Source organism: Parambassis ranga, chromosome 15, assembly GCF_900634625.1.
Source record: "Parambassis ranga chromosome 15, fParRan2.1, whole genome shotgun sequence".
Classification (NCBI taxonomy): domain Eukaryota; kingdom Metazoa; phylum Chordata; class Actinopteri; family Ambassidae; genus Parambassis; species Parambassis ranga.
Genome location: NC_041035.1, coordinates 3249092 through 3262786, shown reverse-complemented (window position 1 = coordinate 3262786; position 13695 = coordinate 3249092). Strand labels below are relative to the sequence as shown.

General features: G+C 41.3%; 1 protein-coding gene across 5 annotated transcripts in view; it reads right to left on the bottom strand.

Moving 5' to 3' along the window:
• The window catches only part of gbf1 (golgi brefeldin A resistant guanine nucleotide exchange factor 1), a 65925-nt gene that overhangs the window by 14960 nt on the left and 37270 nt on the right, over positions 1–13695 (bottom strand). For 3 of the 5 annotated variants that reach the window (XM_028422627.1, XM_028422625.1, XM_028422626.1), the window contains exons 5-16: positions 8666–8784; positions 8361–8469; positions 6832–6892; positions 4154–4208; positions 3593–3673; positions 1897–2041; positions 1577–1806; positions 1298–1466; positions 966–1177; positions 674–772; positions 390–584; positions 70–253 (exon numbers count right to left, since the gene is read on the bottom strand). In XM_028422627.1, coding sequence (XP_028278428.1) covers positions 70–253; positions 390–584; positions 674–772; positions 966–1177; positions 1298–1466; positions 1577–1806; positions 1897–2041; positions 3593–3673; positions 4154–4208; positions 6832–6892; positions 8361–8469; positions 8666–8784 — 1659 coding nt within the window. The remainder of the gene's footprint in view (positions 1–69; positions 254–389; positions 585–673; positions 773–965; positions 1178–1297; positions 1467–1576; positions 1807–1896; positions 2042–3592; positions 3674–4153; positions 4209–6831; positions 6893–8360; positions 8470–8665; positions 8785–13695) is intronic. The other 2 variants (XM_028422628.1, XM_028422629.1) reach the window with 1 other exon arrangement.

Here is a 13695-nt window from a genome sequence, read left to right as displayed (position 1 = left end):
AAAAACAAAAACTTTTTTTATGACTCAAACGGTATATACATTCACAGGTATGTATGTGTAGGTGTATACCAGCTGTAGAGTCTGTTCCATTTTTGTTTGAAGCGTCTCCCTCTGCCTCTGACTGGTCCTGTTGAGTTGTGTTGTTGAGCACTTTTGCCTGGCAGTGTGCTTCAATGCTGTCAATAACTGTGAGCAGGGCCTCCAGTGAGAGGAGATGGGTGGTGTACAGCTGCCCCGACACAGGAAATGCATTCTATAACAATTAAAACAGTGTTGGAACAAACGTTACAAAATAGCAGCAAAAAAGTAACTATACTGTTGCTTTCATATTTATACTTCTAGAGTCAATCATAACGATATTAAATGGAAGAGCTGTCAGTGGATGTGACCTTGGACAGCAGCTTTGTGAGGTCCTCAAACAGATTGGAGCAGTAGAAGTCACAGTCATAGTTGATGTACAGCTCAGTGACAAAGCTGGGGATTCTCCACAGCTGGACGAGCGCCTCCAGAGCCATCTCCTTCATCTCATAGGGCATCTTAATGTTCTCTGATGTGATGATGTCCATCAGTTTTTTTAGGTACATCTGCAGGACCAGCACACAGGGGGATGATTACTAAGGTAGTTTTACTACGTTATATATTTGTACAAATATGACATTTAACATTAAGTTACCTCGAGCTGAAACTTTAGATGTACTCTCATGCTTTCGAAAAGTAAGAAGCACACCCGTATGGAGGAAGCATACAGGTTCATGCGGTCCACACTCAGCAGCTACAATGCAGAAAAGATAAATAATCAGAAAAGACACAAAATAACGACGCCTATTCCCTGCATAGTTATTTATAAACAAGCTAGTAGATGGGACAAGGAGGAAGACTGTTAGTTTTCGATTAAGCCAGCAGTGTTCAAAACTCCCTCAAGATACACAGAAAATAAAAGCATTTAATACAAAACTGTAGCTTACCTGGAAGAGATGTCTGCAGAGCTCATCCTTAACTAGTACTAGTAAAGACTGGTAGTTTGCAATGTGTGCCGACTCAAGAGCTACAGTCAGCAGCTGCAGGCCCATGTGCATCATGGCGTCAGTGTTGTGGCGGTCATGGGGGTTTGTCAGTGAGATCAGAAAGCGGAAAAGCTCCCTCAGGCAGGGCAGACCGTAAGGGATGAGAGAGGCTCCTACAGGCACGAGGAAGAGGAGGAGAGAGGTTAAAATGAGACTGTCACCAGTGCAGAGGCATAAGAACAGAGTTGAGATTAAAAAGTAACAGCACAAAAGAAAAACGTCAGTATCCATACCATCTCTTTGAGTGGACTGAGTAAAACGGACTCCTCGAGGGTTGACATAGTCCATGTCATGGACAGAGGCGCTGTCTGACTGCTCTGTAACAGAGTCCTTGTCCTCCAAAACCTCAGGGATGGACTCTACTGAGGCTGACTGTGCTGATTCAACCGGTCTGCCTTCAGACTAGAAACAAATAGAAACAAAAAAGTCTCAGCTACACCCCATGTCACCAATACCAGCAAAGATTTCACAGCGAACAGAGAAAGGAAAAAAGCTTGAAAAACTGGTGCTACCTGTGCATCCAAAGAGCCAGACTCGGTGCTTGGGAGCATGGCGGCGGTGCTAGGTGTGGTTGCAGCTGAGCTACACTGTTCCAGGTCAGACAGATCTTCCCTGGAGGTAGCTTTGGAGCAGGTGTCCAAGCCACTGTCTGTGGTTGTGGGGCTCGAAATGGATGAGCCAGCACTGTCAGAGGCAGGAAGGTTTGAGTTCGACAAGCTCTGCTCAATGAACGGGACACCACCTGAGAAAAAACAAGGGGGAGTCTTACAATGGTGCTGTAAGGATGTGTGCCACAACTACCACTGCTAATAATATAATAATGCAGTCTAACCTGAGAGGTTGTTGCTGAGGGTGCTGGGCTGGCTTGGGTCCATCTGTCCAGAGGGACTTCGAACTATGTGGCGAGGTGGCCTTGGAGAGCGTTTCTGCTTCTTCCATTTGGATGATTCACTCATGCCACCAGCACGCATCTTCAACTAGAGGAAACAAAGCACACTGGTGTTCGAGACCTTTCAAAACACACTGTACGGCTAGTCCATCATTACAGAGTAAGACCACACTCAGAGAGGGTGCTTTCTGGCATAGCTATGAGCCGGAAGTTACATGATTTTACAAAGAACTGCAGCAAATTCAGCAACCCAAGTGAACTTTTAATGGTTGTACTGCATTCTGGATAAAAATCTGCCTAGACGAATGCTCACAGAAACACTTAGCAACACACCCTATTTGAACATGGTCTAAAATGATTAGTCTAATTTCAATATAGGACAATGCACAGAAAAATGAACAGTATGTACATGCATTCAAATACTACAATGTTTTAGCAGCAATTATTTTTATTCAAACCATTTAATCTTGCAGATAAAACAAAGGACAGCGTGACACATAGCAGCTGAGACATATGCATGAGTGTTAACCCAAAATAAGTTTGCATTAAAAATACAAACGCTGTGCAAGCATTCACAAGGACAGTTGTGTGACAGCCTCTATAGTACCCTAAGTAGAAGATGATTATTTCTCATAAACAGCACATGTCACGTTCCTCCTTCTAGACTGAAGAAGTGGGAGGTTGGTGAAGTCATAATGGACAGGGAATAAAGACATGGGGGGTTTTTCCAGCCTAAATACAGTACTTGAGGACATCTTCCTTACCTGCACTCGTTTGTTTTTCCACAAGATATTGTAAGCCTCAGAAAAGAAGGGGAGCAGGCAGGTGCCCATGATTAGTGATGGGTAACATATCAGCAATGGGACCAACAGGTAACATACTCAAGCATACACATCTATGCATGAAGGAGAGGGGTGTGGAATCCAAACAGGCCATATGGTTGAGGGGCACAGACCCTGCCACAGCAGACTAACTACTACTGAATGTGCAGCCAGCTAATAAGCAGGTAGTGTGAGTGGACAAGCGGACAGGCCATGCAAAAAACAACAACTGCTGACACAACTTTAATATTCAGGTCTCACAAAAGCAATATGACACTCATTCAAACAAAAAAACAAAACAAAAAGGGGACATTCTGAGCTGCATCCGTACTGCACAACATAACAATGACCTTTGGGATACCACTGATTATATGAGAAGGGGTGGATGTTGACTAAACCAGCCAACCAATCAGTATTAGTATTTTTATTAAATTATAGATTTAAGGGAAAGGAACCACAATGACTGGTGTCATTAGAACCATGCTGTGTCCATGGAACATAACAGGGCATGATTATCTTAAAACACAAATGTCTGTGAGCATGTTTGACCCTCTTGTGTCTTTGAGTATGCAATTACATACTGATCTACCTCTCATCCAGCAATAATGTGTAGCAGGAGCAAAACTGTTCAATCCCTAACGAGCCTACGCCCATACTATTGATTTAAAAATTGAAAAGGTGTGAGAAAAGCCATTTTTGGCATCCTGAAACCAAAGCAAACCAATTCACGCTCATGCGCTCCCACCAATAAGCCATGCTAACCCTGCCTACAGCAGTGCATTACGCCCGTGGGCCAATCACGTGGGTCATTTAAGTACCCTCTCTAGGCCATTCTGACTCGTGTTTCTATGCTGCTCTGCACAAATAAGATCCTGAGTGTCCAGTACACAGGATGGTGTCTGTAGAAGGAAAACAGGCAGACATACACAGATGGGCAACTGAAGCCAGAAATGAAATTAAAGATCAATCATGTCCTTTTTCTCAAATAGGTTAAGGATTTAACAACTGCAACGTCTATATTGAAATAATGAACCTGTATGGATTATTAAAGTAGATAAAACGTGTCTGCAGCTACATGTTACATGCTGTTTTTGTTAGTAAACTACATTTTAATGTAGTAATGTAGTAAAACGTATGGCTTTATTAGGCTGTAGTCAAAAAAAATAAGGTTGAAAACTACAAATTCCAATTTGCAGGGACAATTTGACTAATGTTGCTACTGTGTTATTATGTATATTCAAAAGATTACAACCACAAAAAAGTTCAGAAAGAAACCTTAAAACACAGTGACAAGGAGAAAACCAAGCCAGTAAAAATGGAGGAGAAAATGCACAACACCAGCAAGCAGATCAAATACACATCCATGTGTGCTGTGTTACCTTCTTCATGTTGGCACCCACATAACTCTTAGCCTCCTCTTTAAACTGTGGTAATCTGTAAAAATAAAACATTTAGATTAGAAAAAAAGACATGTCCTGTTACAGACTGTGCTGCTGGACTGGTCTGAACCATACACAGGTGCAGCCTACTAACACTATATATGTACATATGGTGAACATGGCTCTTGTGTATCCTAGTATGTACACTCAATCCATAATTTTCTGTCCTGGCTTCAGCTACCTAACCCCGATAGCTGCTATTAGTACATCAGCCCATTACATCACACCATGTTAAAAGTTAACATAGAGAATATGCTATATACCCGACACATTTAGAAACGTAGCTGCTATCTTTGGAAGAAAGAGGTACTTAACGTTTCAGTGGTCTATTTATGGGAAATGCTCATGTACCTTTGAAACAACTGTGTGTGCACATTAAGCTTTAAGCTTGTATTTAACATTAATCATAGAGACCTCAACTTTGTGGGCTCAAAATCCTGCCAGTGGTTTTGAAATATAGATGATACAATCGATCGATAAAAAAACAGCTAATCATCTGAAGCTTGTCGTAGCCCTTAAGTTGATTACAAATGCAAATACAAAGTTCAAAACTCAGCTTATTTTCATTTTTGGAAAACCCTTAGCCAAAGAAGTTTTCTTTTTTATTCTTTTTTATGATTTCTGTCTGTATAACTGTGTTATATTGTACAAAGGCATATTGGAAGTCTCCCTCCTTCTAACCATGACTTCACTGTTTTCCTCAAGGTGCAGGACTTTATATTGCAGTAAAAGTGTGACAGAAGAGAAAATGTCCAGAAGGTGCTCCGAGTTCAGAGTTCTATAAAGTTGCTGCGGTACCACTTCATGTATGCTTGTCACTCAAGTAATGTAGAACACATCCTAAGCAGCTTAAGTATCATCGTGGGAACCTTTTCAGCCAAAAAACTGATCCAGTGTTTGATTAGTAATACTGACTTCTAACCTCAAGGCACATAAGGAATGTGTCAACGGATATTTAGTGAGGACCTTAAACCTGCATACACACCAACACATAGGGTGCCCACAGGTCCACGCTGGTTTTGAGGTTAAGACTTGATTTTGGGTTTAGAGTTAGAATAAGGTTAAGGATCAGTTGAGGTAGTTATCGTTAGAATGAAGGGTTAATGAATGCATTACGTCAAAGCAGTGTCCCCATGGGGACAGTGGGACAAACGTGTGTTGAGTGTGTGTGTGCCGCTACGTTTCTGTGGGTTCTAAAGCTTTGCTGGAAAATGAGATGTCACCAGCAGTCACACACACACACACACACAGGCAAACAAAAAAAGAGGAGCTGGCAGCCCCCTCCTGACATTAAGTTGGCGTTAATAGAGTGTTGTCTTGCGAGCATGATTATTGGATGATCTGTGGGTCCAACAGATTAACATGCCTAATACTTTCAACAGGCAATCTAAGACTCCTTCTGAAGAGCTCCTGCTCATTATTCTCTGATGGGGGTGGGGAGCAGCCTAGACGCAGTCACATCTCTATTATCTAGGGTCTGTGGACAAGTGGGGGGGCTGGGGTTTGAACACGAGCGAAATGAGATGTGAGCTTGTGCATGTGTGTGTGTGTGTGTGTGAAGGAGCAGCATCAGAAGAAAGAAGTCGGCACATTTATATCTCCTGTTCATGTGCAGGATTCCTCTGTTTATGACCCTGGCTTCTGTGTTTTTCTATTTCTATGCTCACACCGTAAAATCTGGTAATAGGACATGATAACAAGGTGCCATAAGAGTCCTGCCAGTATATAAAAACAGGCCAAGAATGCTTGGAGGGGCTGGTGGCAAATGGCGACAAGCTTGGCAAAAACTAACACTGATCTTCACTGGAGGAAAGAGAACCCCACACTTAGTGACAAACTCAGCGGCACATAGTCTTGGTGGAGGTATACACAGAGCGGTGAATCACACCTTAACTTTATATCTGGCTGTGTTTGCTGTTTGCCTGTGCTGCTTCATATGCACATGAGCAGAGGAGCTTTTCTGTGGCTGATTTTCCTGATTGCTTCTGTCTGCCGTCACTGCTAATTCTGAAGGTGTGTGTGTGTGTGTGGATGTGTGTGTGTATATGCTTCTTAGTATTTATGGGGGTTGGAGCTTTGCTGCTGAAGCAGAGATGGGCTTCATCTATATGCAGATCATACTGTGTGCAGCTCAATTGGCTCATCCCCTTGTCTGTGACCGAATGTGACTGGCACTTTGATGCAAAGGGACTGCGTGGTGTGTGGGGATGGGTTTTGTGTGTGCGTAGAGGAGAGAGGAGCTTTTATGCTAAATGCCAAAGGAGAAATCATGTTATGGCATTAGTCAATCAGTGGCCCACTGACCCTGCACAGTGGAAAATGAAATTCATGAGCTTCAAGTAGAATAATGAGGCCTAAGAGACAGATATGCAGAAAATCTATAATCTATAATCCAGCAGTGATGAAGCAGCAGATTGGGGAACAAATTTAATTTGAGACTTCCAATTAGATTACAGTAGCAAAAGACTAAATTTATAACATATGTAAAATACTTCTATTTCAATTAATTGAACATATCTAAATATAAAACACACAGGTGTTATTATTATGGTAGATCTGTTACAGACATCTAGCATAATATTTTAACTATGCCTATCTTCACTTTCCAACACACTTACCTGGAGAACAGTAGCTGCACCATGTCAACCAGTGTATGTTCAGCTGACTTCCTGAGAAGTTCTGCAAACACAGATGAGAAAAAGAAATTAGAACCAAACAAAAGGAACTAGGAGAGAAGTTTGTCTTCCAGGGGGCACTAATTGAGATGGAGCTTAGACGGCAGAGAGCCAGACGTAGAGTCTTACACAGGCCACTGAAGATACTTGTGGATTAATTAATACAAACATATTTTCGCCACTTTTACACCAAGAAACCTTGGCGATAGTAGTGATCAAAATGTTAAAAGAACTAAACATCAGAACAGCTTCAGTCTGTGTCCGCTGGTCTGAGTGTGCTCACCAGCATGTGGGTGCGCGTATGTGTCTGTGTGTATGGCAAGCCAGCCCGATCACATTACGTCAGCCTCAGAACTAAAACGCTGTTATTTACGCTGGCCACGCAATTCCAAACAGCATTTTGTAAAACTATAATGTAATTACTAATTAGTAACCTCATATCACACAAGTCATACCCATAGATGTTCTTTGATTTAATCCATTCACACACTATCGGGGCCACCATGCTTTGCTTCCTCTTTAATTATGAGTGTTAACCTGAAATCTCTTTATCTTGATCTGATAGGTAAAGTTACAGTCACTTCTTGACATACAGCCACAGGTAGAATAGAATACTAACTCAGTCTTTAAACTCTAAGCCTTTAAACTTTATCATAGACACAAACATGATCCACTGAGCAGTTCCACCACCATCTTTATTCCCCCACCTCCTCTCCTCTTCTCTCATCAGGCCGACTTATGATCCATTATTCTACGTCACTAACTGCATGTCCAGTCTTTCTCTTGGTTTTGTGTCTCTCCCTCCCTCCCTCTCTCTTTCTCCCTCTCTCTCTCTGTATCTCTCTGCAGGTCTGTCTTCATCCAGATCAGCATGCTGAACTGCATCTGGCCCTCTGACAAATCCAGTTCAGGCTCTGGGTTTCTGTAAAGCACTTAGAGACAATTGTGATTGTAAAAGGTGCCATATAAATAAAATTAAATGTCATCTTTTAATAAATCAATACACTAAATCGTGAGAGTTAAACAAATATTTGTAAGCAGAAAACACAACTTTATTGTATTTATGAAGCACTGCTTAGACCTAAGTGATCCTTCACAGTAAAGGATTAAGTGGTGAGGTCTGTCCTTCTTTACTGATTGGTGGGTATGATTTTAACTTCAGTGGCTAAGCAACATATAGTGGGTTTGAGACTGACAGAATGTGATAGGACTGGCTTACCATATGTGCGCATTGGGGCAGAACACTGCCGTGCGTGAGAATTGTTAACACACGTAGAATTGTAAACGCACGTCCAAGTAGGGACAAAAATGACAGAACTCATCAGATAAATATCATGAGGCTATTAATTTGTTTAATAAATGAACAAAGACTAGACGTGCTAACCTTAAATAACTTTTGTTGTCTAAAGAAAATGAACTTGACCTTCGGTGTGACCACATATCAAGTCTGATGAGGTTTTGATGTGACTCACCACTTAAGCGCATCTCGAAGCAGATCCTGAAGCAGGACTGCATGATCTCACACACAGACTCGTTGGTTAGATGGGCTCCAACTGGTGTTAGCAGCAAAGTCCTCAGGACCTGAAGTAGCACAACACAACTGTATTGAAGAGTACTGTATAACTTTATTTATTTTAAAATGTGAACATCTCTGCACAATCTCCAGCAGCAGAGCTTTGAGACGGAGAAGTGTGAATTATTAGACAGATGTGTTTTATATACTACATATGTCAGGTCCATCAGTTCAAGCAAAAGCGCCGTAACTAAAATGATGTACCTGCAGAATTTTCATGAGGACGACTTCATCACTGGCAGGGTCTGTTCCAACAAATCTAGCGTGTGTGACAGCATCTGCCATGTTTTCAATGGCCTCTGCTGCCGATTCATGGTTAGCATCTGCAAACAGAAGAGAAACAACAATTCCAAATCAAAAACAAACGTGGTTAAATTGTTGCCAAAGTATCTTTAAAACACTGTGTCAACAGTAGTCACGTCACATGACTACACTATGTCATATATATTGATTTTTATGTTCAGCAAACATGTATTAAATAGGTGAAATGGCAGCCTAGTAAACAAAAGCCTTAAAATAACCTTAAAATCAGACAAAATCTAGAGAAATGGTGCAACAGTGAAGTCCAGTTCTTGTCTGTATGTGGTTTTAAGTGCTCTTGCCGTACTAACTGCTAGTATATTTCTAGTACGGTCTGTCCACAATGTCCTTCAAGCCCTGGGATCTAAGGACCAGATGTGGCCCTTTGTTTGGGGGCAGGCTGAAACAAATTGGCTGTAAGAGCATCAGGACTCAGTGTTTTTGAAACCGGAGTGGCTGGACAGCTATCTGCCAGGGGTCAGGCTGTTTTTCTTTCCCATCACCCTCAGAAGCAGCAATTCATTACCTAATAAGCAGAGTGGACGGAGGAGGGGAGAGCCAGAGAAAGGAAGGCACACATGAGGATTTTCTAAGTAAAGCAACAGTGCAGCCTGTCAATGAGAAGCATATATAAGGGGATATATATGAAAAACATGAGCTGCTCATGATGTTAACTTGTGTTTATCAGTGTGTGTTTGTGTATTTCAACAACTATTTTTTATCAGGTTTGGTTTCAGTGAGAACACAGATTTTTCAAAGGGTTTTTAGAGGCGAAAAGACGGATGTCGGAAGGCATTTGTATTATACTGGTGTTAGTAACAGTACAAGAGTGGTTGTTTTTAATACAAAAACTGCAAGGCACTGTAATGCAGCTGACATTAAAATAAAGGCAGTGTGTGAAAATGACAAGTTAAAAGGTAAATCTCACTGACTAATTAGATGTTTGGGACATTTTACTTATTGGCAGGTGATGTAAAATACTGTAACAAACACAGCATATTATTTAAAAGTTGGGAAGAACGGCTGAGAACTGGTTCATGTGTGGTTGACGCCAGGTAAGACAGAGCGATGGCAACATTTCTCTAGAGGCGAAAGTGACAACAAGTTCTGGAAGTTGTGCTGAAAACATCCTCCAACATCCAGAGACAGAAACTGAAGCCACAGGAGGATCCAGCAGAATGTCAGAAGTGATATAAAACACTAATCCTTCTCTTGGCACACAGTCTATGCAAGCAGTGACCAAAGGAGGGGCTGGGGGGGCATTGTTAAAATAACACTGAGGAAAGGAGAGGCTCAGTATGTGTGTGTGTGTGTGTGTGTGCCTGAGGGTATGTGGGCAAAGTCAACAGGGGGCTGAACCAGCTGCCACATAAAGCGGTTGAAGTATATCAAACTCTGGTCACAAATATCAAAGACATGGCGTGAGTGAGTGAGAGCGAGCAGAAAGGCCAGAGTGGCTGTGTTTTAGAGACCAACACACAAAAAGCTCTCGAGCTGCACTCAGCCTAAGGGCCAATGCATCTTTAGAAACCAAACAAAGGGACTGCTGCTTTTTCCATGACTAGAGACGAAAATGAGTTTGTTCACCTGTTCATCTTATGAATGGCACAAGATCACCTTTCAGGCCAGGCTGCTCTGCTCAGTGTGCAAAGCGATAAATGCACAGAATGCATAAATTATAAGATTTTGTTTTCTTCAAGGCAAGTGTTGGCGCTTTTGAATTATCTTTTCCAAACACTGTGTGATAAACACGAGCTTTGAGGCATGAAAACAAATCCAGAGAATAGGCGGCTGTTAATTTGTTTACAGATGCACAAAGAAATATTAATATATCGAGGGTACTTTCAACAACTCACAATAACCTTAGAAAATGCGATTGAACCAGGAACTCTGTCTCAGGGTCATTTAGCCGCTTTATTGTACCATCCACAGGGCTTAAGGTGACTTGATTAATGTAATAAGTCAATATATTTTTGACTCGGCGCACTCGAAGCATGCACAACTGTGTGGGCTACCCAGGTACAGCCTGATACTTCTTCCAGTCACAACACGACTGAAGGCTAATAAAAAGCTGTTCCTAGAAGCATACCTCACACCTGGTAAAAACAAAAGCCGCTGGACACTGGAGTGCTTGATACTATAAACTACTGATAATCACCATACAAATACATCATATTTCAAGATCAGGCACTGATACCAACAAAGCTACAAACAACCAAAAGAAGAAGGATTTATGTCAGGGCTGCTTTTAAGGCACTGAGCACTGTTGATTAAAAGAACTACACTCAGCTCATAATTCAATTCAATTTCATGTTATTTGAATAGCATTTTTTAGAACAAAATGTCTCCAGGCACTTTACAGAAACTCAAGAGCCTGTAGGCACAGTAGAATATTTTATTTTAAGAATAAGTTATTTTAGCAAGTATGGATTAGAAATCCCAATGAGACACAACACAAAACCTGGTTGAGAATATTGCTGCTTATGCTAATTATGTGCTTCTTCAGGTTATTAAACAAAAACAATGTATTTAACCCTTAAGTCACAGGCAGGCTGCAGCTGTACTCCCCTCCTCTGCTCATCTCCTCTGGCAGTGGCTGCACTTTAAGCCTCAGCTGAGCCTCGCCCTGAGCCCTATGTGGTCTAGTGACCAACGCGGTCACTAGCAGTACATGGTGGGACTTTGCTGACTCTGCTGGGCAGAGAGAAAGCAAAGTAGGGACAGAGGAGGAGATAGGAGAAGTGGGAAACAAAGTGCTGGATATCTGTCAGCAGCAAGGCTTAGTTCACTGCTCCCTCCATGCCAACAGACCTCAGGCCACAGATTGAGAGGAATTACCTCTCTCCACATGAAATATGTGGATTGAGCGCACACACACAGACATTTTTTTAAGCATAAATGATCCTGCTCTTTAATGAATTTCCCATAGCCAGTGTGAAAACATCCGTTGTGACACTGCAATAAGATAAGAATAGCTGTGTTGGTCAGTATATCAGCTCCAGCTTTTTTATTTGTTCCATTTTGTGTTTGTCTTTCCTTTGATAGCTTTCTATTGTTTACAGGGATGTTGCATTTATTATTGATTGACAGCTGATACATACCTTTGTATGTATGTTATCAATAACATGGCATTCTGAATAAAACAGAAAGTCTATCTAACCACTCTAACCCCCTTCCTCTTCTAGTGTAAATGAGAGATTTTACTGAGCAATAATTCTCAATCCATCCAGTTCAATTGTGTTGTTATATTCTCTAAAAGCAGCAATACACAAAGTAAATAAAATAAGCATAAGCAAGCATCTTGCTTAGTGATTCTAAAGGAATTACAAACAGCGCTCTGCAAAAACTGAAACCGCTTTTGTTCATTTCCTTCCAGCCAGTAGGTGGCAGTACCTGACAAGACCAGTGTTATTTGTACTTCTATGTATCCACTCTGATCTGTTCAACCTTCCTAAAAGAAATAGACTTTTGCAATTTCCAAATGTATGTATTTATTAAACTATAGATTAATCTACCATTAAAGGCCTATTTAAACTGTGTTGGTGTTTTTATAAAGTATAATTCTCAATCCTAGCACAACTTTCATTGTAGAATTCACAGGTATTGCCTGTGTTGTTTAACTTCAACTTAACATTATTGCTTCAGGAGGTTCTTGGAACATTTTTCTTTTTAAATCTGTGTTGTTCCAACCAAAGAGCACCTTTATAATACATGCTTAGACTTCTGAGCCGTCCAGATGTTTCCCTCTTTGAACATGTTTACATGTTATGTTTAAATAGAGCATTTTATGCACCTTTACATGCATTTGACAAAAACATAAATGTTATATTTTAGTCAAATCTGTGCAAATCTGTTACATATTTGACACAGCAAAATGTATGTAATGTAATCTGACATAAAATAGAAACCAAAACTCATCCGTTGATAATGTTATTCTGCACTTCTATAGATAAAGTGCTGCTTGAGACAGTTCAACTTTCCCTGATATCTAAATCAGCCAACATTTCATGAGAAAATGTGTCTCCTCTGGGGGCTTCAGACACATTCTTCAGATCAAGTTTCAATACTTTTTGAACTCACATTCAATATTGCCTGCTCAGAGCTCCACCCAGCCCCCACTCTGTGAACAAAAATGAGTGCCTGGCTGAGTCAAACGAGAGGCGAGGGTGGCTGCTGGAGCCTTTTTTAATATTTCAATCCAAGATCAAACAGGTTTAAGAAAAATGTGCTGAACTCCTGTCCGGTTTTTATCTGCATCACCACAGTTGTGCATCCCCATAAAACAGTGCTGATGAGATGCTGGTGGTGGTGCCGTGGCGTCGGCATGGGGGTTGTAGGGATTAGGGAGCTGGTGTCAGGTCTGGAGTGTCAGACAGAGACTCTGGGGCTAAGAGGGCGATTTGTGAGGTGACACGTGTGTGTGTGCCTAAGATCCCTGGATACTATATACTGCTCTATACTGGAATGATAAAAAACGTCACTGTTAATGTCAATGTAACAGTATGAAATGCAAGGTACATTACGTTGTAGCTCTTTTAACGGGGAGCGATGTTCCTGTAATCTTAGGCTCTTTTTGTTTAGCAATGGCTGCAGCTGTTTTGACAGCATTGTAACATTGACTCAGCCTCTGCTATTTAGACTAACATCTGGTGATGCATGCTCATTTCACACTTAACAAAACAACTGGCAGACAGTGGGCCATATTTGTGTGGTGAGGCTGATCAGGACAGGCAGTCCTGACTGTACGCCAGCACAAGTCAGCTTCTACATCAATTATGTGAATAGAACAATTCCTAGCAACTGGACGTCACACAGGAGTTCTGAACTCACTTATTGCTGCTTTATGCAGATAATGTTCTTTGACAAAATTATATTATTGCAAGCAGAATTATTACTCCTCCTCCTTACAGCAGCTTAGCACTGGCTTTTGTGCT